The sequence below is a fragment of the Phoca vitulina genome, unplaced genomic scaffold (assembly GCF_004348235.1).
Source record: "Phoca vitulina isolate PV1807 unplaced genomic scaffold, GSC_HSeal_1.0 scaffold48, whole genome shotgun sequence".
Lineage (NCBI taxonomy): Eukaryota > Metazoa > Chordata > Mammalia > Carnivora > Phocidae > Phoca > Phoca vitulina.
The window spans coordinates 5759502-5786255 of record NW_022589751.1 but is presented as its reverse complement, the minus strand read 5'-3'; the positions used below and the strand labels follow the sequence as shown (position 1 = coordinate 5786255).

The window sequence follows — 26754 nt, the reverse complement described above, 5'->3', positions numbered from 1 at the left end:
TTAAATTACCACTTTATTCTCTCAAGGCAATTTTATGTATCCCAAAATAAGACTTTCCTCACACTGGATTCAATTAATGTATGAAATAAAAATGAGATGCTCCATACTACAGGTACCTAGCAACCCCCTTAAACCAACTCCCATGGACTTCTCCCACACACTATTTCATCAGTTATCTAGGGAGTCTGTGAGAGATGGGCTATCCTTTTGGCTTGCAAAACAGACACAGCTTGAGCACCTACCACGTCAAGAAGTGTGTTCAATTGTGAAAAATGAATGAAAACTATTTGTTTTCTGAAGTATCATTGCTTCCTTTAGTCTATGTGACAGACCCAGTTCTCATGAAAACTTACCTCATCAACTCTAGTGAACTTGGTGATTCCTGATTGCTATCAGAGGGACTATTCCCTACCTACATTTCCAAAATCAAACCTCTAACAAAGTTTTCCCACCATTCTTAACCGCATTGGAGGAAGGGACCTTCCTCCCATAGCTATACGTCTTGTTGGCTTTTCTACAGTTTTCCTAGACGTTCCTGTTGATAGGCAACACTTTAAAGTAATTTAAGGGGCGCCTGGGTGGCTCGGTCGTTAAGCGTCTGCCTTCGGCTCAGGTCATGGTCCCAGGGTCCTGGGATCGAGCCCCACATCGGGCTCCCTGCTCCGCGGGAAGCCTGCTTCTCCCTCTCCCACTCCCACTCCCCCTGCTTGTGTTCCCTCTCTCGCTGTGTCTCTGTCAAATAAATAAATAAATATTATCTTTTTAAAAAAATAAAGTAATTTAAGATTTGTGGTATCTTTCACGCCTTAGTTAAGAAAGACGGTGCTAATACAAGAACTTGCCAAAGATTACAGTGCGGACGACTGAATGTTTACTGCTAAACAAAAGAATTACACTCTAAGAAAAAAGTCCTCAGGAAAGAACATATCCCTAAAGCCATAAATAATTTCTAACATAATTAGAAGTTCACTCGGATAATAGTAATTCAAATCTCCCAAACCTCGACAGTTACTACCAAGTTTTCCCATGAAATGGAGGTTAGGGATCAGCCTTAGGAACACTAAGAGAGGTAACAGGCTCTAGAACTGAAAGGGGGAAGAGAAACCAGAGAAGAGAAGCATGGTGAGGAAAGAGAAAAACTAGTTCTAACGTGGCACAGGCCACAAGAAAAAGACATTTTTGAACGGATTTACGAGGAGTAACTCGAGCCCAAACCCTCACAGACCGAGAGGCGAACTCCGAAGTCGGTGGAAGAAGGCGCCCGAGCCCAGTGACAATGGGAACGGCTCCTTTCTAGGACTGTGGGCACCGAGAGGAGACCGTGCCTCGCCTCGGCCACCTTCCCGTCCTCTCTTCAGGAGCAATACCCACCTGGAGACCGCCATGGCCGGGCGCCGGCGGTTCGGGGCTCCCCGCGAGCTACGCGCCGCACCGCTGAGGCGCTAGTTTCCAGAGAGCAGAGCGGCGAAGGCCCAGGCCGCGGTCAGAGGGGAGCGGCCGGTGCGTCGCGGGGCGTCCCGCCGCGGGCCCTTGAGCATCTGCCCCGCCGCCTGCCCGAATTCGTCCCCGCCGCGGCCGGGGAGCAGGGGTCTGAGGCGGCGGCGGAGGCGGCAGTCCTCCGACCCGCACGACTTCAAACCGGGGGCCCCCAGCCCCGCTCTTTGCTGACGCAGGCGTCGGCACGCTGGACTGAGCGTCAGCGCGCCGGAAGTGACGTCAGCTCACCGCCAGGGCCTCCGCTGCGCGAGTGAGGCGAAAGCGTAGGAGTAGTTTCTGCTCGGCGGTGGCGCTTGAAAGAAAATGTTTGTGGCTCGTTGTCGTTAACGAGGCAGGAGAGATAAATAAGGGTACACTTATTTCCTAGAGATGGAAAAAAGGCGATTTAGCCAAGGTTCTGGAAGTTCAGAAACTTAGTTTTTAATTCCTTATTGCCTTGATCCTCATAGAACCAGACTGCTAGAGAAAACAGGATCCTGAAGAAGTTAGGTGCTCTACTCGAGGTGGCGATGCCAGTGGGAGGGGAGAAAGCAAGAAAGATCTGCAGTGGCGCTTAGGGCACGGGCTCCAGTGTTTGCCATAATCGCCAGAAGTTCTGCATAGCTATCGTAGAGAAGGCTTTCTGCCAACCATTTTGCCAAACTAAGTTTGTTTTCTCAGTAGTCTATGTTATAGATACATGATTTTTCTCAACCCCATGTGAAAATTCCCAGCCACCGCCCCTTTTTTCTTTGGCTTATCTGGCTATTGAGTCGCTTAATTCATTAGGCTTTTAAACATTCTTCCGTCACTTAGTGCAAGTCCTTACCACCTTAAACTTGATTTTTATGATAGTGGCTAAAGGTATTATTTTTCCAGCTTCAGTCAAGTCCATCTTAGAGACCACTAAGAGATCAATATCAAAAAACACTGCTTTGGGGGCGCCTGGGTGGCTCAGTCGGTGAAGCGGCTGCCTTCTGCTGGGGTCAAGATCCCAGGGTCCTGGGATTGAGCCCCACATCGGGCTCCCTGCTCAGCTGAGAGCCTGCTTCTCCCTCTCCCTCTGTCGGCGCTCCCCCTGCTTGTGCTCTCTCTCTCCAACAAATAAATAAATAAAATCTTTAAAAACACACGCACACAAAACCACTGCTTTTATCATGTCACTCTGCATATAGAATTTGTCCACTGGCTTCTCATTACCTGAAGAGTCTGTCTCAACCCCTGAGTCTGCTTTTCATCTATAAAATGAAGCTAGTGAGAAGTACCATAGAAGGTTATGGAAATAAAATGAGGTCATGTATCTAGGAAAGCTTACAAGAGCTTTATAAACCATAAAGTAGTATATAAATGTAAGGGAAAAGAAACGAACTTAAGTGCCTGCTATGTGGTAGGCATTTGGCATGCATTATCTCCTATAATTCCTAGGCCAACCCTGTAAAGTGAGTTTTAACTTTCAATTTATTTTTGGGGGGGATTTTATTTTTAAGTAATCTCTACACCCAACATGGGGCTCAAACTCACAACCCCAAGATCAAGAGTCCCATGCCCTACCAACTGAGCCAGCCAGGCACCCATTAATCTTTAATTTAGAGGTGAGGAAACTAAGCTCAGAAAGTTTAAGTAATTTGCCCACGATCCAAGTTAGTAATATTTACTGTTGTTCATTCATTCAACAAATATTTATTTGGCACCTGCTCTGTGTCAGGCACTGTTTGTACTGTTAGGCAAAATCCAATTAAGCTGATGTTCAAGTATCTTCACATTTCACAGTCTTCTCACACCCACCTTCTCAATGTATTTCCCACCACTGAAACTAAAAAGCACATACTACTTAACTGATTGTGTACTACATTCATTCATTCAGCCAAAATTAAGTACCTACCACTTGCTGAACTCTACCAGAGATTAGAGCTTCAAAAGAAACCAAAACAGACAGGGTGTTCACTTTGGTGAACTTACATCCTAATGGAAGGAAAAAGGGTAAACAGATAAACAAGAAAATGTCATGTTTATATTCCATGTAAAGCAGAATGATGGGATAAATAGGGTGATTAGAGACTCTAGACTCGGTAATTAGGGAAAAACTTGAGGCCTGAATGACAAGAGGGAGCCAGCTGTGTGAAGATCTGGGGAGACTTCCAGGTAGAGGATACACCTAGTGTAAAAGCCTAAGGAAAGTCGGCTGTGTGGGGAGATGAACTAGGAGATAGAAAGGGGCCATTGTAAGGAATTTGGATTTTACTCTAGATGCAGTAGAAAGTCATAGGAGAGTTTTAACGTGTGACTAAAATTATCTGATATATATATATTAAAAATCTTACTCTTTAATGTCCAGAGATAAGTAGATATATAGTTTGAAATGACATTTAGAAGAGAGGAAATGGCTAGTATCATAGATTTGTAAGGGATAGTGTAATAATCGAATATATTGATGTCAGACTGTCTTGTTTTTAAATCCTTCCTCACCACACTTAACAGCTGTGTGTCCAAGGGAGTTGTATGACCTTTCTAAGCTCCAGTTCCTTCACCCATGAAATGGGAATAGGACCTCCTACAGTGGCAGTGAGTATTAAATGAGATAATGAATAAAATGCATTTAACCAAGTGACTGCCACAATAAGCATGCAAAATTATTATTAACTACATTGATTTTTCTTTTTGTTAACTATGTGACCTTGAGTGAGTGACTTAACTTCTATGTCTCATCTGTAAAATGGTGATGATCATCATACTGGTCCACAACACATATTTGAAATCCCTGCCAGGTGGTTTTCTGAATTTAGAGTTTTTTTAGATTTAGATTTAGATTTAGATTTAGATTTAGATTTAGATTTAGATTTAGATTTAGATTTAGATTTTAGGTTTTGATTGGATTTAGTAATCCAGTGCATATACCTTGTATTATGTCACACCCAACAGCTTCTAGGGCAGCACCCTATAATCAAATACATTTATAGCTCTGCAGCAAAACATATGAATAGCCAGCCATAGTAAGAGGAATAAATCAAAGACTGTAAATAGCTGCAAGCCAGTTCAGGTCAGGTTTTGCTGCCAAAAGAATTTTTTAAATATGGTTTTTAGACCCTTTCCAGTTTCAGAATTATAAATAATGGATTACAAACCTGTACTCTGTAAAGTTATGGTAAGGGTTAAATGAGCAATACATGATACACTTAAAAAATACTAAGTGCTAAATAGATATTAGCTGTCATTTTTTACCACCAGAAAGGTGGTTTCAAAAATCAGTGGCAGGCCTTCCCTGGGCCTGTGTCTGAGTGTCCACCACTGCAGGCCTGCTCAGACACCGAAGATCTAACTGCAGCCATGAGCAGCAATGAGTGTTTCAAGTGTGGATGATCTGGCTATGGAGGCCCAGGAATGCCCTAGTAGTGGAGGCCATGGTCATGGAATGAGAAGCTGTGGCAGAGGTGGAAAGTTTCCAGTTTGGTTCCTTATCTCCTCCAGACACCTGTTATCACTGGTGAGTCTGGTTATCTTGCCGATGATTGTGATCTTCAAGAGGATGCCTGCTGTAACTGCGGTAGACGTGGCCACATGACCAAGGACTGCCAGGAGCCCGAGAGAAAGAGAGAGAGAGAGAGAAAGAGAGCAATGCTGCTACAACTGTGGCAAACCAGGCCGTCTGGCTCATGACTGTGACCATGAGGATGAGCAGAAGTGCTGTTCTTGTGGACAATTTGGATACATTCAGAAAGACTGCTCCAAAGTGAAGCATGATAGGTGTGGTGAAACTGGTCACATAGCCATCAACTGCAGGAGAACAAGTGAAGTCAACTGTTAGCACTGTGGTGAGTCAGGGCACCTTGCACAGGAACGCACGATGGAAGCCACAGCTTAATTATTTTCCTTTGTTGCCCCTCCTTTTTCTGATTGATGGTTGTATTATTTTCTCTGAATCCTCTTCACTGGCCAAAGGTTGGCAGAGTCTACTCCCAGGCCAGTGAATTTTACTTGCCATGTAGAAGGAGAAAATGGGAAAAAATCGACTTTCTGCATTTAACTACCAAAAAAAAAAAAAAGTTTATGTTTAGTTTGCTAGAGGTGCTATGTATAATGCTTTGCTAAAGAACCCCTTTCCGCCCCACTGGTGAATAGGAATTGATGAATGGGAAGAGTTGAGTCAGACCAGTAAGCCTGATCTGCATTTCTTGGATATGTTCCCATGTAGGAAGTAAAAACAATTCTGGAAGTATCTATGAGTTTCCATAAATAACTTAAAGGTTTAGCATAATGATGGCCTTGGATTGTCTGACCCCGTAGCTATTAAATAATATCAAGTAACATCTGTATGAAGCCCTACATAGAACATACAGTTGAGTGGGAGTAAACAAAATAAAAAGACAAATGTGTGTTAATGGCTGTGTGAGAAAAATTGAGATAAAGGCCCAAACAGGAACAACTTCATCACAGCACTGAGGCTGGATATACACAAGGTGATGGCAAAGGTTTAGAACACATTTTTTTCAAAGACTAAGTCTAAAACCCAGAGTAAACATTTATGCTCAGAGTTAGCATAATTTGGAGTTATTCAGGAATTGCAGAGAAATGCATTTTCACAGAAATCACGCTGTTATTTTTGTGTACTATATCACTTAGACAACTGTGTTTCAGTTTTTAAAAGTCAGATGGAAAAAAGCAACTGAAGTCCTAGAAAATAGAAATGTAATTTTAAACTATCCAATAAAGCTGGAGGAGGAAGGGGAGTTTGACTAAAGTTCTTTTTGTTTGTTTCAAATTTTCCTTAATGTATATGGTGCAAAATGCCATAATCCCATTCTCCTCCCTACCTTCCCAGAAATAACTTATGAAGTTTGTGTATATACTTCCTGTCCATGTTTTTATCATTTTGCTATATATATGTGTATCCATAAAGAACAAAAAGTATCATTTATAAGCTCATGTTTAACTAATTAATTAACATTATGTTTCCAAGATCTAGTCCATTATATGAAAGTCCTTAATTTATTCACTTCTTTACTGATACTTAGGTTTTTCCAATTTTGCACTATTATAAATGAAGCTGCAATGAACATACTTTTTTTTTTAATATTTTATTTTTAAGAATCTCCACACCTAATGTGGGGCTTGAACTTACAATCCCAAGATCAAGAGTTTACATGCTACAGACTCAGCCAGCCAAGCTCCCTTGCAATGAGTGTGCTTGACATGAGCTTTACATATATGTGCATAAACAAATATAAAATTATTGCAAGTGTATTGAAAGAATATGCCCCAAACTTATGATAAAATGCAGGCTATCCTGGCTGGGAGTGGGGCAGGAGGAAAATGGGATTTGATAGGGGTAATGAAAATGGAAGAGTCATGTGACATTTTTTCCTTAAAAAAATTGTGGAACACAAATATAACAAGATATTAATATATGTTAATTCTTAACTGTAGGAATATAATTTTTAAAATTGTTTTTGTTATTCTCTATTTTTTACATTTATTGTAAAATATTTCAAAAATACAAAAAAAGTTGAAAAAATTATGCAGTGAACACCCATATACCTATGACCTAGATTCTATAATTAATATTTTATTATATTAGTTTTATAACATAACTACTACTTATTTCCCTCTATTCATATCATCCAGATTTTTTATACATTTAAAAATAAGTAGCAAGCATCAATACACTTTATCCCTAAACACTCAACATTGATATCATTAACTTAGGTTGAATAATTATTTACAGGTTTGGCTTCTTTTTTAGGTAAAATTGACATACAACAAAATATATAAATCTTAGGTGTAACCTAAACCTCTATCAAAATAAAATATGTAGAAAATATAGAATATAGATATATACTATGTAGAAATATATAACCCCTAGAAAGTTCCTTTATATCCCTTCCTGGGTAACACAAGCCACCACTCATCCCCCAGAGGCAGCTCTATTCTAATTTTTTTCCATCATTGATTAGTTTCATTTGCTGTAGAATTTTATATAGATGCAATCACACAATATGGGCTCTTTTGTGCCTGGCTTCATTTGATCAACACTGTGGTTTTGAGATTAATTCACACTGTTGCATGCTGCAGCAGTTCATTCCTTTTTATTGCTGAGTAATAAGCAGATTTTTATTACAATTTGTTTATCCACTCACTTGTTGATGGATAATTAGGTTGTTTCCACTCTGGGGCTATTACAATGAATAAAGTGCTACAAATATTCTTTTACCTTTTTGTGGTCATATGTTTTCATTTACATTGGGTAAATACCTAGAAGAAGGATGGTTGGATCGCAGTGTATGTAACTCTACAAGAAAATGTCAAACAGTTTTCTATAGTGGTTGCACCACTTTATGCTCCTACCAGCAATATGTGAGAGTTCAAGCAATCAGCTTTTTGCCTTGAGCATTGTATTAGGTACAAAAGAACTAAAAAAGTTATCCTTGCCTAGAAAGCTTATATTATAATTTGCAAGATTAGGCAAATACTGAAGAAATAAAGAAAATTTGAATATTGAACTATGCAAAGCTGATTTTACATGCAGAAAGAATTATGTAGTCTTAAGAAACCTGGGGCACCTGGGTGGCTCAGTCGGTAGAGAACGCAACTCTTGATCTCAGGATTGTGAGTTCAAACTCCACATTGTGTGTAGAGATAGAAAGAAAGAAAGAGAGAGAGAGGGAGGGAGGGAAGGAGAGAGGGAGGAAGGGAGACCCAAGAGGCAGGAGGCCTATTCACCATAGAAGTTTGTGGGTCAGGTGCTGCAGCTAACCTTCTCTAGAAGGGAAGGAGGTGCTACATAGTTCCTTATGGTAATATATTTCCTTTGTATTATTCACAGGGCAGGACTAAGAAGTTAATCACTAAAATTACCAAGAAATTCACCCCATTCTAAACTATTAGGTGGCATATGGTATGAATCCAAACAGACCTGTTGGATCACTGATGCAAACAAGATTACTTTTTAAATCAATATTAAAATATTTATTTCATGCTTTCTTACACATCTCACATCATGATATTTTAAAAAATGTCTTCCCTTGGACTACATCAAAATTTAAAACTCTTGTACATCAAGGGACGCTATCAACAGAATAAAAGACAACCTACAGAGTGGGAGAAAATATTGCAAATCATATATCCATAAGAGGTTAATATTTAGGAGCACTTGCCTGGCTCAGTTGGTGGAGCATGCAACTCTTGATCTCAGGGTTGTGAGTTCGAGTCCCATGTTGGGGGTAGAGATTACTTAAAAATAAAATCTTAAAAAAATTTTTTTAAAGGGGTTAATATCTAGAATATATAATATCTATATATATAAAGAACTATAACTCAACAACAACAGTAAAACAAGCTCATTGAAAACATGGGCAAAGGACTTCAACAGACATATTACAAAGAAGAGATACAAATGGCCAATAAGCAGAAGAAAAACATGCTCAACATCACTAATCATTAGAGAAATGCCAATGAAAACCACAATGAGATATCACTTCACACCCATTAGGATGGCTATCATAAAAACAAAACCAAGCAAGCAAGCAAACAAACAACAACACGTATTGGCAAGGATTTGGAGAAATTGGAACACTTGTGCACTGTTGGCAGGAATGTAAAATGGTGCAGACATTATGGGAAACAGTATGGAGGTTCCTCAAAAAGTTAAAAGTAGGGGTTCCTGGGTGGCTCAGTCAGTTAAGTGTCTGCCTTCGGCTCAGATCATGATCTTGGGGTCCTGGGATTGAGCCCCACAGCATTAGGCTCCTTGCTCAGCAGGGAATCTGCTTCTCCCTCTCCCTCTGCCCCTCCCCCCCGTGCTTGCTTGCTCACTTGCTCTCTCTCTCTCATGCGTGCTCTCTCTGTCTCAAATAAATATATAAAATCCTTATTTTAAAAAAGTTAGGGGCGCCTGAGTGGCTCAGTCATTAAGCGTCTGCCTACGGCTCAGGTCATGATCCCAGGGTCCTGGGATGGAGCCCCGCATTGGGCTCTCTGCTCCGCAGGAAGTCTGCTTCTCCCTTTCACACTCCCCCTGCTTGTGTTCCCTCTCTCGCTGTGTCTCTCTGTGTCAAATAAATTTAAAAAAATCTTAAAAAAAAAAATAAATTTAAAAAGTTAAAAATAAAATTACCATGTGACCCATTAATTCCACTCTGGGTAAATACCCAAAAGAATTGAAAGCAGGAACTCAAACAGATATTTGTACAGCCATATTCAGAGCAGCATTATTCACAAGAGCCAAAAGGTGGAAGCAGCTCAAGAGCCCCTTAATAGATTAATAGGTGGTATATACATACAGTGGAATATTACTCAGCCTTAAATAGGAAGAAAATTCTGACAAACGCTACAACATGGAATAACCTTGAAAACATTCTGCTGAGTGAAATAAGCCAATCCTAAAAGGACAAAAACTGTATGATTCCACTTCTGTGAGGTGCCTAGAGTAGTTAAATTCATAGAAACAGAACGTTGAATGACGGTTACCAGGAGGTGGAGGAAGGAAGACACGAGGAGTTATTGTTTAATGGGTACATTTGGAAAATAAAGAATGTTCTGGAGCTGGATGGTGGTGATGGCTTCACAACAGTGTGAATGTACTTATGCCACTGAACTGTACACTGAAGAATGGTTAAAATGGCAAATGTTGTGACCACAGCTTACAAAAAGTAACTTGTGGGGGGCACCTTGGTGGCTCAGTGGGTTGAGCATTGGACTCTTGATTTAGGCTCAGGTCATGATCTCAGGGTAGTGAGATTGAGCCTGCATTGGGCTCTGTGCTCAGCGTGGAGTCTGCTTGATGTTCTTTCTCTCCCTCTCCCTCTGCACCTGCCCCCGACCCCGGATTGCGCTCATGAGCTCTCTCTCAATATAAATAAGTGAAATCTTAAAATAAAATGTAACTTGTAGTAAGACATACCTCTTTTTGATGTGGCAAAGCACATCTGTGTGTCCCTTTTCCTCGGTGAACAATGTTTCTGACAGAAAGCTTGGTCTCTGGAATATCTCTCTTAACGATGATGACTTTCCAGATAATGAACTTTTTCATTGTAATTAGTGTGCATGTCACAAGATGTCACTATTTAGCTGAAAAACTCTTCCAATTCAGTTCGGTAGCTGGTAACAGTAAGTAAAGCCAGAGCAACAGACAAAAGCCTCTAACTCTCCTCATCAGTGCTTTACTCCTACAAATACAGTTTTCTGGGAAAGAGACGGTTTCCATCTTTGAAGTACATTAGTAAGCTACTCCTTTTTTTTTTTTTTTTAAGATTTTATTTATTTATTTGACAGAGAGAGAGTTAGCGAGAGCAGGAACACAAGCAGGGGGAGTGGGAGAGGGAGAAGCAGGCTTCCCGCTGAGCAGGGAACCAGATGTGGGGCTCCATCCCAGGACCCTGGGATCATGACCTGAGCCGAAAGCAGATGCTTAAGGACTGAGCCACCCAGGCGCCCCAGTAAGCTACTCTTGTTTATGAAACTTACATTAATATTTGTTAACCTAATAGGTACTAATTGCTTTTCATTATAAATCAGATTGATGTAACAAAAACATAACTAACTTTGAAAGTGATAACAGTGTAATACAAAGCTGAAATGTAAAGACTATTTTTTTTAAAGATTTTATTTATCTATTTGAGAGAGACAGAGAGAGAGCTTGAGTGGAGAGAGGGAGAAGCAGACTCCCTGCTAACCAGGGAGCCCGATGTAGGACTCTATCCCAGGACCCTGAGATCATGACCTGAGCCGAAGGCAGACGCTTAACCAACTGAGCCACCCAGGCGCCCCTGAAATGTAAAGATTATTGATCCCTGAAAGTCAGGTGGCATGTGGCTTTATCACTAAATTATGTGTGACCTCATAAGTCATTTAATCTTTCTGATCTCACCAGAGTAGTAAAAATTTCCTTTCTTAGGTCAATATACACTACTATATATTTAATATATGCTAATATATATTTAAATATATTCTTCTAATTCTGAAATATTTTGGTTTTTATAGTAGATCAAATTATAACTGTTCAAATACAATATCAAAAGTGAGTTCAGTAATAGAAAATATAATCTGCAACAAAACATTAGGAAATATACTGAGACTTCTTGACATCTTGGGTAATTATTTTAGGAAAGTACTCACATGTATAAAACAATTGTAAAGTAGTATAAAAACTCTTGAAATGAAAAAAAACACATTTGTTACTGAGAATATTTTTTTAAAAAGATGATGGAATATTTTAAGCTTTGCTTAAATATAAAATTCTCAAGATTCAAGAACACAGCAACTCTTAAAGATTGCACCATTTGAATTGGTAATATTACCTGCTAACTATAATCCAAATAAATTATTTTTTAAACTTCTAATTTTTGCAAGCAGTTTATAATTGATTTAATAATACCTAAGAATAATCCAAAACCCAAATGCCCACCCTGAGTGAACTGCAGGACACTATGGTATATTAATAAAAGAGAGCATGTTTTTATTAGTAGTTAACAGTTATTAGGATTAAGGTTACATTATTAGGATAAGAACGACTATCAAAGGCTGGGTGAGAACACAGAACTCAGAATGATATGAAGAAGAGAGTGTAGTGCCTGGTTTAGAATATTGACAATTGTTTTGTTTCTAACATGAAATTTTTGTTTAACCGTTAAAAACTTAGATCTTTCTGTTTAACTTCATGTCCGGATGATTAAATATGTAAACGGAAAGAAAAGAATGACTTGTTAAAATTTGCGTGATTCTTTTGAACATCGGAAGCTAAATACAAGATTGATATTTCATGTCACAGTGTCACTTCTCTCATACATTTGGGGGGGGGTATGTGTGTGGTGGTGGTGGCGGGGGGAAATCTCCCAGTGTGAGAGAAGTCTGGGAGGGGCAGAGTGGGGGAGGCCCCTCCTGTCCCATTCATAACACGTTCATTCACTGCGAGCCGGCGAAAACGGACTAATCTCTCATGCAGTCATTCCCTCTACCCTAATAAGACTCCACCACCTCTCCTAGAACTCGGTAAGTTCAGAGTGCAGTAAAAATGCATGTTTCCCAATAGCAATCTGAAATGATTTTGTAGTTTATCGGAGAGTGAAGATGGGAGGGTGTGGAGGTGGCAATTTTCAGGCATCGCTTTGCTTTCGTCTTTGCACGGGTTTCAGAAAGATATAAAAACGATTATTTAGACAGTAAGCGATTTTCTCAGAGGGTCTCTCTCAGGCTGCTGCTGCCCACTGGAAACCAGCGTATGGGAACCGTAGACGGTACGGGAAGGGGACTTCGTAGACGCATTTGCAGCAGCCGTCTCTGCCCCTGTCCCCAGGTCCGAGGGATGCTGCTCTCCTGGCCCAGCCACCACTGAAGCGCCCAGGCGTCCCGGAAGACCCGACCTGAGCGCGGACCATGAGTCCTCTGAGGCTGCGAGCGTCGCTGTCGCTGCTGCTGCTGCTGCTGGGTGGCTGCCTCCTCGCGGCCGCCCGGAGAGACCAGGGGGCGGCAGGCAGCGCGGCGGAGCCGGCCTCGGGTCCCGCTGGCGGCTCGTCCGGCCGCTTCCTCAGCCGCGAGCGGCACGCGTGCAGCTGGCAGCTCCTGCGGGAGCTCCCAGGGCCCGCGGCGGGGAGCGAGCTGGCGCTGCGCTGCCTGGACCCGGCCGGGGCGCTCCAGCAGTGCGCCTACCGCGGGGAGCCCGAGCGCTGCGCCGCCTACGCCGCCCGCGGCTCGCACTACTGGAAGCAGGTGCTGGGACGGCTGCGCAGGAAGCGGCGGCCGTGCCAGGACCCCGCTCCGCTCAAGGCTCGCCTGTGCGCTGGCAAGAAGGGCCACGGCGCCGAGCTGCGCCTGGTGCCCCACGGGTCCTCACCCGTGCGCCCCACCGCGGCCGGCTTCCCCCGGGATCCCGAGCCCCCGGTCAGGAGCCGGGGGCGGCTCCGGGAGCCAGCCCCCGCCCCCGCCGGAGGGGCCCGACTTCCCGCGAGCAAGTCTCCCAGGGGAAAGCCCTCTGAGAAGGCCAAAGCGGGCAAGAGGAAGGCGGCCTCGGACCCAGAAGAGGAGCGCGCCCTGGGGACCCGGCCGGATCCCGACGGGTTGGACGAGAACGCAAAGCTCACGGAGACCTACTGTGCTGAGAAGTGGCACTCCCTTTGCAACTTCTTTGTCAATTTCTGGAATGGCTGAGGCTGCCCGGCCCGGGGAGGAACGTGGGTGGGGGGAGGTACGCAGCCGGGGAGGAGACGTTGAGGGCATCTTAGGCCAAGAGATAAGGGATGGAGCGTGGGGAGTCCAGGTTCTAGAATGGGGCTGGGGAGGTGGGAGGGGATGGGCCTCGGGATGGGAGTGTAAGGGGTATGGAGAATCTCTGAGACAGCAGAGACGTTTAATTTTTTGAAAAGTCCGACCCCGATGAAGAGCAGAAGAAATAGTGGAAACAGAAGTAGGCATACCTTAAGTGTACAAAAACCGTAGACTGGGAGAGAGACGAGCACAGAGGAAGGCTGGAAAAAAAGTAAGGGGGAAAAGTGACGAAAGCGATGTAAATCTCATGTGGGAAGCAGGATACTATGTATATTGTTTAACACGTTTATATTAAAATGTCGTCACGAGCGATTGGTAGCCTGAGCCGGGTTAAATTGTTTAGTGACTTCTCACCCAATCAGATGACAAGATTCCCAACTTTTTTTTTTTTCCTTTTGGAATTAGTATGAACTTGGGTACTGCTTGGTGTCATAGATGACCTCTGTTGGGATAGAAGCCATTCAGAGGTCCAAACTGCCTCCAATGAGAAGGTTTTCAGGGTGGTTGCCCTTGGATTCTTTTAGAAGTGTTACTTTTAAACACAGGGATGCCTTATGTTCTTTTGAAACTTTCCCATTAACCTTTTAAATTCAGAGGTGAATTGTAGTGCTCACATAGGTTTCTAAAAAGAATTCTCTTTATATCTGATCATATTTTTTTAAAAAGATAGCTGAAATTAAGCATGTATCTCAGAGTCATTTGGGCCATTACGGAAGTTATATCTCTGTTTCATGTAATTAATTGTTAACATATTTCATTTTAAGTAAGATGTAATGATAACTTTGCACATGTTAGGTGCTCAATAAAAACTGTATGACTTGATTTAAAGAACTGGCAGGGCAATGGAAATTCTGACTGCATATAATATAGTTCTGAGTATACCTTGAAGTAAGTTCCCAAACATGTCCCCAGTTGTTAGGAAAAGACAAGCAGTCTGCATAAAGCAAGAGTGACAAACTGGCAAAACCTGGGTTGTATCATTGCTCTGCTTGGCCTGCATGTTGTTCTCTTTCATTTTTCCTCTTCTTCTTCCCTCCCAATTTAGATTTGTTGCCAGCATTTAAAAATTTAAAAATTTCATGTAAAAATTCAGATTTCTGAATTCTCTTAAAAAATTAGATCTGCAAGGGCGCCTGGGTGGCTCAGTCAGTTAAGCGGCTGCCTTTGGCTCAGGTCATGATCCCGGGGTCCTGGGATGGAGCCCCGCATTGGGCTCCCTGCTCAGCAGGAAGCCTGCTTCTCCCTTTGCCTCTGTCTGCCTCTCCCCCTGCTTGTGCTCTCTCTCTCTCTCACTATCTCTCTCTCTCACTATCTCTCTCTCTGCGTCAAATAAATAAATAAAAATCTTTAAAAAAAAATTAGACCTGCAAACATTTGGACCTCCCTTCCCATATGGCAACAATTGGCTGACACTAAATATTGGCTGCCCCCTTTAGATGAGGCATGTTTTCTAGAGTTCTCTGCACTGCTCCTACAAATCTTATCAATAAACTTTATTCATTTATATTACAAGCCTGAGCCCATAAGACATTTAAGCCCCTGATAGATATAAGGCTTTTACTTTTTTGCTGACCATCTGTTCTTCTCACACCCTTCCCTTCAAAATAGTGGTAAAGGTAACAGTCTTACAGATAGTAAACATCTCCTGAACTCTTTCCTCTTTGACCAGCCTCTAGGAAATGTTAACTCTTACCTATTCTGTAGATTCTTATATTCATACAATTGGCAAAATATTCAGATTGCACATTGTTCCAGGCCAGGTTTATTAGGTCACATTCTGAGTAACATTGACCATTAGATAAAATTCATCTTGGCCAGAGAAAGGAAGTTCAGAGTAGCTAGAGACCATTCCCTTAAGATAGGGACCAATGTACACTTTCTTTAAAAAGTTTGGCAAAATTTGGATGTCATCAAAGAAGCGTATTAGAAATGAAACACCCCTGTCTAGAACCATAGCTAGAATGATAGTTTTACCTCTCCATACAAGACAAGTGCCAATCCTTCTTGTGTGCCCTTTGACAGTCTAATAAACTTACTTCTATGAAAGAAGGAAAGGCCAAATTCTAGGCCCAAGTACACGATGCAGATTGCTACTGCTTTTGATCCTTTACTCTTTAAGAAGAACTATACGAGGACTTCATCTCAAGAACAGAATACGGACTGATATTCTCTTTTTGCAGTGAAAGGGAAATGGACACATCCTGCCATCAGCTTCTGGAGTGACTTTGACTAAGTCCCAATGTCTCCAATATGTACATCGAGGGGAGTTAGGCTAGGTTAAATCTGAGGTTCCTATCGCACACTACTCGCACTCCAGAATCCTATACATCGTTTTGCACAGTGATAATAACACGTGAAAATCAACAACTACTCTGTGTACAGTATTACATGTTATACCCCAAGATAGATTATGGAGTTGGAAAAGCTCCAGAGAAAGACAACTGAAATAGCCAGGGAAGTAGAGAAGGCTTCTGTATCTGGAGCATCTAGAAAGATTTGGAAGGCTGGGCCAGAAGGACGAATCTGTAGGTGGGAGAAGACAGGATCAAAATGTCTAAAATAATGAGGAGGATGGACAGGGAGAACTTGGGTATTCTCCCCCGGCAGGTGCCATCAAGAGGGGGAGGGGCACCTGGTTGGCTCAATTGGAGTGGAGTGTGTGGCTCTTGATCTTGGGGTCTTGAGTAAGGGCCCCACATGGAGTGTAGAGATTACTTAAAAATAAAATCTTTTTTTTTTTTTTTTAAAGAAGGGAAAGTTGCCAGGGCACCTCCGAGTTTACTGTCAGAGCTGGGATCAGCATGGGCATCAGAAGTAGCAAGACATCTGTCACTCAGTCTATTGGAGACAGAGAATTTATTAAAAGTGTTGAACCATCTTATTCTCTTGTACTTCCCAAATTATTTAGCACAGAGATAGAAGGCAAAAGTGGAATTACACCCATGTACTCTATACCCAGTTTGCTTGTCTTTATTTTTAAAGATTTCATTTATTTATTTGAGAGAGAGAGAGAACATGAGCAGGAGGAGGGGCAAAGGGAGAAGGAGAAGCAGACTCCCTGCTGAGTGGGGAGCCTGACCCGGGGCTCTATCCCAGGACACCGAGATCATGACCCAAGCTAAAGTCAGATGCTTAACAGACTGAGCTACCCAGGTGCCCCTCCCAGTTTGCTTTTCTGAACTCATCTCTACTAGGCAAATCTTTTCTTTTTTTATTTCTTTATTATTATTACTATTATTATTAATTCTAAGTAGGCGCCACATCCAATGTGGGGCTTGAACTTGGGACCCTGAGATTAAGAGTCACATGCTTTACTGCCTGAGTCAGCCAGGTGCCCCCAGGCAAAGTCTTTTCAACTTTCAAAGTCCTTCAGTCTCTGTTTCAGTTTGCCCTGACATACCACCAACATTTTGATCCTTTAAAACAACATTTTCCCCCAATGACTTAGCTATGGTTTTTGTTTGTTTTAAGATTTTATTTTTAAGTAATCTCTACACCCAATATGGGGCTCGAACTCATGATCCCAAGATTAAGAGTCACATGCTCTACCAACTGGTCCAGCCAGGCACCTCACTTATGATTTTAAATAAGGACAGGATCAGCAACAGTACTATGGGAAGCTATATTGGAGCCTGAGGCAAGAAATGAAAATCAGTGAAGAATGATACTGTCTTTATTGAAAATTTTGATGTTTTGTTTATCAGGGATTGTTTTGCATTAATTTTGATTTTTTAAAAATATTGCATTAAAACATTATTTATCTTGACTAGTGAGTTTGTTGGTACTCCATTATATTTTGCCCCCGAGGCAAAGAGTCTCACCAGTCCCACTTGCTTCCTAGTCCTGGCCCTAGGAGGCAGCCCCTGTGATGTGGGCAAGCACTGCTACTGGAGTCAGGGATGACTGGTTTGAGTACTAGTTCTGCCCACCTCCTACTCTGGGTTACTTTGAGAAGGTTGCTTAATCCCTTCATGTTTCTTTCTCTTCTCTTGTTGAAAAAGGGTTACCTACTTCCAGGGTTACCGTGAAGAATAAATCATGTGACATATTGAATACGGCCCAGCACCATGCAATATTTGCCATGTAATAGGTACCCAATAAATATTATTACATCTTCTTCCCTTACAGAATGATAAATTTTTAAACGACTTAATTAAACAATAAACATATAATTGTTGATAATGTGCCAGATGCCCTGGACTTTGTTTGGGGCTGAGGAAGCGGGGTGGGGATACCCTGACAGAGTACTAGCCTTCCACAAGCTGGAATTTAGGATTACACCGTGAAACCCTTCGAAAACAATGAGAACACCAACCAAAGAAATTAGGCTTCTACATGTAGGAGATTAGAAAGATGAAAGGTGAGTGTAGGTCTGGTTATCTGGGAAACCCACCGGGAAGATGTTAGCTTGAGGTAAACTTTGGTGTAACTCAAAAAACAGGTGTGGGAAATGAGTGAAACCCTAAATGAAATGATGAAAAGAAATGATGTAAATCTAAAATTCTTGGGCCAACTCCCAGCTCTGCTTCTAGATCTAATTCTGGGCAAGTCATAAAGATGTTTGTGCCTCATTATGGAATAAGGAAAAAATGTATACTATGCTGCAGAAGCCTCCAGAAAACAAGAACTCTCAGGTAACGTCGGTGGGAGTGTAAATTGGTATAACCTCAATGGAAGACAAGTTGGCAGTTTATTTTAGCAAAATTTAAAATATCCATACCCTTTAACCTGGGAGTTCTCTATTTTTATCCTAAGGCTTATTAGTACAAGGATGCATAGAAACACATACAAAGTTATTTATAGCAACATTGTTTATATTGGTAAAAAATTAGAAACAACTTCAATCAATGGGAAATTGATTAAGTAAATTGAAATTCATTTATGTTAGATTAAACCATATTGTGTGAACCAAACTAAGGCCATTTTGGACAAATCCACCATGATGACTGTGCTGTGACCTGAAACCTCCTTTAACACAGGCCCCTTCCCTCCCACATTCTTTCCTTTTGTTTAACCACACTCTTAAGCACACCCTAGGGGCATAACATGCTTGATCTGCCCTGGAGATACGACTATGACACACAGATATTCTTAAGCATTTTCCTCCTGGGTGTCCCCCAACAGGTACTCCCAGCCTCCAGGGCTAAAAGAGTAGGTGTTAAGAGAGGTGGGGTCAAGGAGATCTATTGGTTTTGCAGAGCCCAAGACGTGCTTCTGTAAGTCCCCTTAATAAGCCATTTCTTGTCAAGCTGGATTTCTTGGCCTTTTTCTTCCCTCTTATGGTCCTTCAGCCTTGGAGGTCATTTTGCATATACTTCCCTTTCACAGAATACATATGAAACTATCATTTGACCATTTTGACCTCAAAAAAATGACAATTTTATATGGTTCAACTTAATACAATACTATGTGGCCACTTAAAAAACGAAAGATCTCTCCATAAACTGATATCCAACACTATAAAAGGTATACCGTTAAATAAAAGAAAACAAGTAACAAATATATATATTGTTGTTATATATATATTTGTATATATATAAATATAATCAGGATGAGGGGTGGGGAGAGTCAGAATACCAGTTAATGATTGTTAGTGAAAACTTGGCAGAATGCAATGATCCCATTTGACAACTACTCACTCCCAATCTTGAAGTTCAGTTTTCATTTTCTTCTTAACAAGGGGGGTAGTTTTATCCTGAATATTTTGGTCCTCCATTTGGAACATACAGTTGCATATTACGTTAAAACAATAAGTTATTGGTCCTTGCAACCTAAACACCTATGACCTCAAGCCACAAACAAAATAAAATCTATCTAAAAGAAATCAAAGTTAAATCCAAATCCTTCAAATAAGAATAAATATTTATATTATTTGATTTTAGCCACTCTGAGTTATATACTGTGGCAGACTGTATATATGAGTATAGAAGTATATATAATTACTTATATTTATCCCACCTGCTAGTAGTCACACCCCTGTGTAATCCCTTCTCCTTGAGTATAGGCAGAACCTGTGACTTGCTTCCAACCTCAATAGAATGCAACAAAGGACATGAAATGTCACTTCCATAACTATATCACATAATATTGCAACTTCTTTCTTGCTAGTAGACTCTCTATTGATTTTCTCTTTCGCTGAATTTGATGAAGTAAGCCACCATACAGAAAAGCCCACATGGCAAGGAACTGAAAACAGACTCTGGCTGACAACTGGCAAGGAGCTGAAGCCCTCAATCTGACATCTGCAGGAAACTAAATCCTGCTAACAACTCTGAATTGGGAAGCAGATCCTGCCCCAGCTGAGCCTCAGATGAGACTGAAGCCCAGGTTGATACTTTGATTGAAGCCTCATGAAAGATTCTGAAGCTGAAGATCCAGCTGAGCTGTCTCTGACCCATAAAGTGTGAGATAATGAATGTGTGTTATTTAAGCTGCTAAGTCCATGGCAATTTGTTATGTAGCAGTAGATAACTAATATAAATACATAAAAATACATTTGAAATTATTTTATTGTGCACACGTGCAACTGTATCTGTAAGATAAATTCTCATACATGGAATCTGTGGCTTAAAGGACATGAGGACATGAGCCCTTAGGACTTTATTTTTTAAAGATTTATTTATTTATTTATTTATTTATTTATTTATTGAGAAAGAGAGAGCATATGAGCATGTGGAGGGGCAGAGGGAGAGGAGAGAGAATCCCAAGCAGACTCCGCATTGAGCACAGAGTGCAGAGCTGGGCATGACCCGGAGATCGTGACCTAGCCTAAACCAAGAGTCGGATGCTCAACTAACTGAGCCACCCAGGAGCCTTGCCTTTAGGATTTTAAAAGGTATTGAGGTGTTTAAAAGGCCTTCCATAACATTGTACCAACAAAATTCTGATAAAGACATTTTCATTGAAGTTTTCTAAAATATAAATGTATAGGGGTTCCTGGATGGCTTAGTTGGTGGAGCATGCAACTCTTGATCTCAGGGTTGTGAGTTCAAGCCCCACATTGGGCGTGGAGCCTACTTAAAAAATAATAATAATTGGGGCGCCTGGGTGGCTCAGTCGGTTAAGCGTCTGCCTTTGGCTCAGGTCATGATCCCAGGATCCTGGGATAGAGCCCCGCATTGGGCTCCCCGATCAGCGAGGAGCCTGCTTCTCCCTCTCCTGCTCCCCCTGCTTGTGCTCTCTCTCTCTCTGAAATAAATAAATAAAAATCTTTAGAAAAATAAAATATAGATGTATAAAGAGTAAAATGTGAAAATCTCTATTCAGCTTTTCTCTCTCTCCTCTCTTTCCTCTTCATGGCAGTAACCACTGACTGCTATAATTTGGTGGGAACCACTAGGGTTTTGTTTTTCCCCTGTGGATGTGATAGATACTAAGACCACTGAGAAGTGGTGTGATGTTCTTAACTTAAGGTATATGTAAAGTTTCAGGCCTTGTTCAGTACTAGTGCATATATGTATTTACAAATATACTGGGTTTTGTATGGAATCATGCTGTATGTATTATGCTACAATTTACTTTTCACATAATATATTTTCAAGATGTTTCCAAATTAGCACATGTGAATATAATTAGACTTCAGGCTTTTTCATTGATACATAACACAAAGTATGAACATAAAATAAGTATAGTTGTACTTAATACTCCCCCTTTTTTTATTGGAGTACAGCTGACACACAATGTTACATTAGTTTCAAGCGTACAACATAGTGATTCAACAACTCTGTTATGCTGTGCTCACCCTAAGTGTAGCTACCATGTGTCACCATACAACACTATTACAATACCACTGACTATATTCCCTATGCTGTACTTTTTATTCCTGTGACTTATTCATTCCATAACTGGGAGCCTGTGTTTCCCATGCTCCTTCACCCATTTTGCCCATCCCCCCACACTTCTGCTCAGGCAACCACCAGTTTGTTCTCTGTATTTATGAGTCTGTTTCTGCTTTGTTCTTTTGTTTTGTTTTTTAGATTCTACATATAAATGAAATCATATGCTACTTGTCTTTCTATTTCTGACTTAATTCACTTAGCATAATACTCTCTAGGTCCATCCATGTTGTCATAAATGTCATGATCTCATTCTTTTTATGGCTGAGTAATACTTCATTTTATATATACATCACGTCTTCTTTATCCATTCATCGATAGATATCTTGGCTTCCATATCTTGGCTCTTGTAAATAATGCTGCAATAAACATAAGGGTACATATATCTTCTTATATTAGTGTTCTTGTTTTCTTTGGGTAAATATCCAGTAATGGAATTACTGGATTGTATAGTATTTCTATTTTTAATTTTTTGAAGAATCTCCATACTGTTTTCCACAGGAACCACTTCCCTCTTGATGAACAAAACTAAATCTCTTGGGGCACCTGGCTGGAACTGTCAGTGGAGTGTGCAACTCTTGATCTTCAGGTTGTGGGTTTGAGCCCCACCTTGGGTGTAGAGATTACTTAAAAGAAAAAGAAAATCTCTTAAAAATTTGTTATTTAAATAAACAAAAAAAATCTCTTTAGCTGCATAGGAAATGATCACAAAGTTGAAATCACCTGAGTACTTCCATAAAGTTTTATTCTACACTTATACTTCTTTAAATAGTAATTGTATTCGTTTTCTCGGGCTGCCATAACAGAGTACCACAAACGGGGCGGCTTAAACAATAGAAATTTATTGTTTCATAATTCTGGAGTCTAGAAGTCCAGATTAAGGTATCAGCAAGGTTGGTTCCTTCTCAAGACTATGAGACATAATCTGTTCCATCTCTCTCTCCTAGCTTCTCGTCATTTTGTTGGTAATATTTGACATTCCTTTGCTTTTTTTTTTTTTTAAGATTTTATTTATTTATTGGACAGAGAGAGAGAGAGAGAGCACACAAGCAGGGGGAGCAGCAGAGGGAGAGGGAGAAGCAGGCTCTTGCTGAGCAGAGATCCCGATGCGGGGCTCGATCCCAGGACCCCGGGATGATGACCTGAGCCGAAGGCAGATGCTTAACCAACTGAGCCACCCAGGCGCCCCTCCTTTGCTTTTAGATTCCTGCCTTCCTCACATGGTATTTTCCCTGTAAGTGTCTGTATCTAAATGTCCCCTTCTTCTTCTTCCTCTTTTTTTTTAAAATGTCCCCTTCTTATAAAGATGACAGAGCTTACAAAAGGACACCAGAAAAGGAGACTATTCCCCTCTAATAGGACCTCATCTTAATTAACTGCATCTGCCATGATTCTATTTCCAAATAAGGTCATATTCTGAGGCACTGGGGATTAGGACTTCAACTGAATTTTGTAGGGGACACAATTCAACCCATTATTTATGGTAATAAACCTCTCTGCCCCCCTCAACTGCCACAAAAAAATCAGTCCTTTTGTTATTATACACAAAAATATTCCCTTTTGCTATGGATATAGTTTTCATTAATTTTTTTCCTCTCTCAATTTTATTTAACTAGAAAGAGATATTTAGAGACCAATCCAATTTGACTATAAATTTGCTTGGCACTCATGGGAAATGGCTAGTCACAATATACTTGGCAGGCTGTCAGTCTGCCCTGCATTTTCAATCCAGAAAGCAAATATGTACAGGAATATTACTGGGCCCATAAGATGCCAACTTGCAACCATATCTCATTGCCTGGGCAAACTGTCACCTGAAAAATCTGTCTTAATTTTCTGCATTCTAATGACAGAAAGAAAATTGATGACTGAAAGAAACTTCAACAGGACAAGGTTCAAAGACAAAACAAGATTCCTTGAAAAGGTCCAGCTAGAAGCAGTAGGCAGTCAGGCCAACCTGAGAAAAAAGAAACAATGAAGAATCCATCTCCTTGGCCTTCCCAGTTTCTGGAGGCTGCCCACATGCCTTGGCTCATGGCTGCCTTCAATCTTCAAAGTCAGCCATCACCTCTCTCTGGCCTCTGCTTTCATTACCACATCTCCTGCTCTCTCACTTTCCAGCCTCCCTCTCTTACATAAAAGGACCCTTGTGACTATGTTGGGCCTGCCCAAATAGGCAAGAATAGTCGCCTCATCTCAAGGCCAGTAGATGAGCAACCTCAATTCTGTCTGCAACCTTACTACCCTATAGCTATCTAACACAACTTAGTCACAAATTCTGGGGATTAAGACACGTATATCTTGGGGCGCCTGGGTGGCTCAGTCATTAAGTGTCTGCCTTCGGCTCGGGTCATGGTCCCAGGGTCCTGGGATCGAGCCCCGCATCGGGCTCCCTGCTCAGCGGGAAACCTGCTTCTCCCTCTGCCCCTCCCCCTGCTTGTGTTCCCGCTCTCACTATATCTCTCTCTGTCAAATAAATAAATAAAATCTTAAAAAAAAAAAAAAGACACGGACATCTTTGGGGGCCATTATTCTGCCTACCACAAGGGGCTAGGTTAATATCCAACAAAGGAAACTCCAACACAAAGAAAAAGGAGAAAGAGTGACATTACAGGGGCACCTGGCTGTCTCAGTTGGTAGAACATGCTACTCTTGATCTCAGGGGTTGTGAGCTTGAGCCTCATGTTGGGGAGAACCTCTGAGTCCTATGCAGGGAGAGTGGTAGGAAAGAGGATTGGATAGGAAGAGGCTTGGCTCTTGCAGCTCTGAGGAGACCTTGGCCGGGCCGGTGTGGAGCCCCAGCACAGAGATTGGAGGAGTCCCACTGTGGACAGGAATGGCCTGGTTCTAGCTCTCCTGCTGGCACAGCCGTGGGCTGGGAGTGGCCTGGGAAGGACACGCTTTCCGTGTAAACACTGTGGTAGATTCTGAAGGCGCTGCTGCTGGACATGGTCAGCTAACTACACCGCTCACGATGGGCTCTCACTGAAGGGGAGATCTGAGCAGTGCACGCCCACGGCTGCTGCACACGTTTAATAAAAGAAACAATTTCCGTTTGGTTGAGGCATAATTTAGGTCTTTTTTCTTCCACTACCACAAAAGGCTATTGGGTGACGGAGACCAATATGCATGGGTCCAAGTCTTGGGGTTCCCACTAACCAGCTGTGTCACCTTGGACAATGTATTCATCTCTCTGAGCCTCAGTTTTCTCCTATGTAGAATAGGGAGGAAGATACTAGTAATTTCCCATAGGGTTGTTGGGGGGATTAAGTGAGATGCTCATGGAAAGCACAGTTCCTGGCACATTGCAAACATGCCGTAAGTGCCCCCATTTCCAGTGCAAGCATCGAAGGGGAACCTGCAGCCTTAAAGGGCGCTTACACAAGATAGTGATCAGCAACCCTCCACCTTAGTAAGAACGGCATGAAAAGAAATATGCAAGAAACGTGTAGCTGCAGAAGAGAGAAGTATCTGATGAGTATGAGATCTAGTGCTCACATCCCTGATGTGGAAGCAAGGGGGTATGTGAGACCTCCTTCGATGAGAACAGCTTGAAAAGCGACAAGAACATTTGTGGCCTTGGAGGCTTTGGACCACAGCTGACCTCCCAGCTCCACAGCTTCCTTAAAGCTTCAAAGAGCTACTCTCCTTACTCCTTGACCGATGCTTACAGCTGCAGGGCTTTGATGAACTTACCCCAAGTGTGTCCCTCCTGTGACCTCCAGCTCACCACATTCAAACTCTTCCCTGTTTCAGTTTTTAAAAGCAGGCATAACAGCAGAGCAAAGCCCTCCTCTCTCCTTTAAAACAAGAAGGCCATTTCAGCAATATTATGGGTGGTCATCATATACAGACAACAGCAGTTAGAAAAGATCATGGAAAGTGCCATTAGTAATAGCAACACAAGGTAAAATTCTTAAGAACAAACTCGGGACTTTTGCAAGAGCCATATGAGGAACACAGAAACACTTCTGAGAAAAGTCAGAAAGGAAAAGTCAGAAAGGAAAGACCTGAATAAAGGAAGACAAATGCATTTAATGCTATTATTAGATTAAAAGTCCTAACATTTAAAAAATGTCATCCAGTAAATAATCTATTCAATTAAAACAATATTTACATTTACATCATGTAAAATATTTACTCATGTAAAAATGATGACAATAAAACCTCCACCAGGATTTTGGAGTGTGAGGCCACTGATTCCAAAGTTCTCAAGGAAACCCAAAATTAATCTGGGGGGCTGGAGGGAGCAGGACTCTATGTTTCAGAGAGACCCAAAAAGAAAAAAAAGGATGCTTTCATTTAGTATACAACTGGAAATGGCTAAATATAGAATCTCCCCAAGGACTGTTGGCAGCACATTGCAAAACAATGTAAATGACGTGAGAGGACTGTTTCTAGGTAACCACCGGGGCTCTCCGTGAAAGGCCAGAAGCTTCCAACCAATACTTCAGTTGACAGTTGCCTCCTTTGAGCTGGGTGGTCATGTGATCGTGGTGGGGCTGAAGACCCTAAACCTTTGATCCATATGTTCTTTTGTTCCCACGTACAATGATCACAATGAGAACGATTCTTCTCCAAATCGAGACAGCGATAGGGCCCTGGTGCTTTGATTTGAAGACGTGGGGCGAGGGGTGAAGGGAAGATGGCCGGTGTGGGATCCCCAGGAGGGGGAGATGTCACAGTTTATGTTCAACCATGAGTAAGTATTCCTTCGCAGTACCCCAGGATGAAATATTTACCCGCATTTACAGGACTTATTTATCCTTCTCTCTTCTCATCCCTTCCATTCCCTGCCCCAAGGCTAGGGAATGCTCTCAATTAAAAAAAAAAAAAAAAAAGGCAAAGCAAAGCAAAACAATACCCAACACAACAGCACACACATGCGCGCGCGCGCGCGCACACACACACACACACACATACAGAGGGTGGGAATATTTTGAAAACTTACCAGCAGCAGTGTGCCTAGAGGAAAGATATTTAGGACAGTCCTATCTTTAATTCTTTAGCTCACACCTGCGGCCTCAACCTGTGGGTATGCAACTGGTTCCTTAGATGGGTTTGGATGTTCCCGCAAAGCCCTGGAAAGTCTGCAACATAAACCCTTGGGAAAATCTGGAGGGTGAAGCCACTTTGAGTAACTGAATGGCTGGCGCCTACAGTGTTATAAAAAACTTCGAGTGAGTCACCC

At 41.7% G+C, this 26754-nt stretch overlaps 2 protein-coding genes and 1 pseudogene across 3 annotated transcripts in view; 2 read left to right on the top strand and 1 right to left on the bottom strand.

Moving 5' to 3' along the window:
- Positions 1 to 1686, bottom strand: part of BTAF1 (B-TFIID TATA-box binding protein associated factor 1) — a 107024-nt gene extending 105338 nt beyond the window's left edge. For both annotated transcript variants that reach the window (XM_032432206.1, XM_032432207.1), the window contains exon 1: positions 1372 to 1686. In XM_032432206.1, the coding sequence (XP_032288097.1) occupies positions 1372 to 1385 (14 nt within the window). In that variant the 5' untranslated portion in view covers positions 1386 to 1686. The remainder of the gene's footprint in view (positions 1 to 1371) is intronic.
- Positions 1687 to 4800: 3114 nt separating this feature from the next.
- LOC116649587 lies at positions 4801 to 5335 on the top strand (annotated as a pseudogene).
- A 6954-nt stretch (positions 5336 to 12289) lies between these two features.
- On the top strand, positions 12290 to 14780 carry FGFBP3 (fibroblast growth factor binding protein 3). The gene is made up of 2 exons (XM_032432453.1): positions 12290 to 12456; positions 12761 to 14780. Exon 2 carries the CDS (start codon positions 12841 to 12843, stop codon positions 13609 to 13611), a length of 771 nt encoding a protein of 256 aa, XP_032288344.1. The 5' UTR covers positions 12290 to 12456; positions 12761 to 12840; the 3' UTR covers positions 13612 to 14780.
- The last annotated feature ends 11974 nt before the right edge of the window (positions 14781 to 26754 follow it).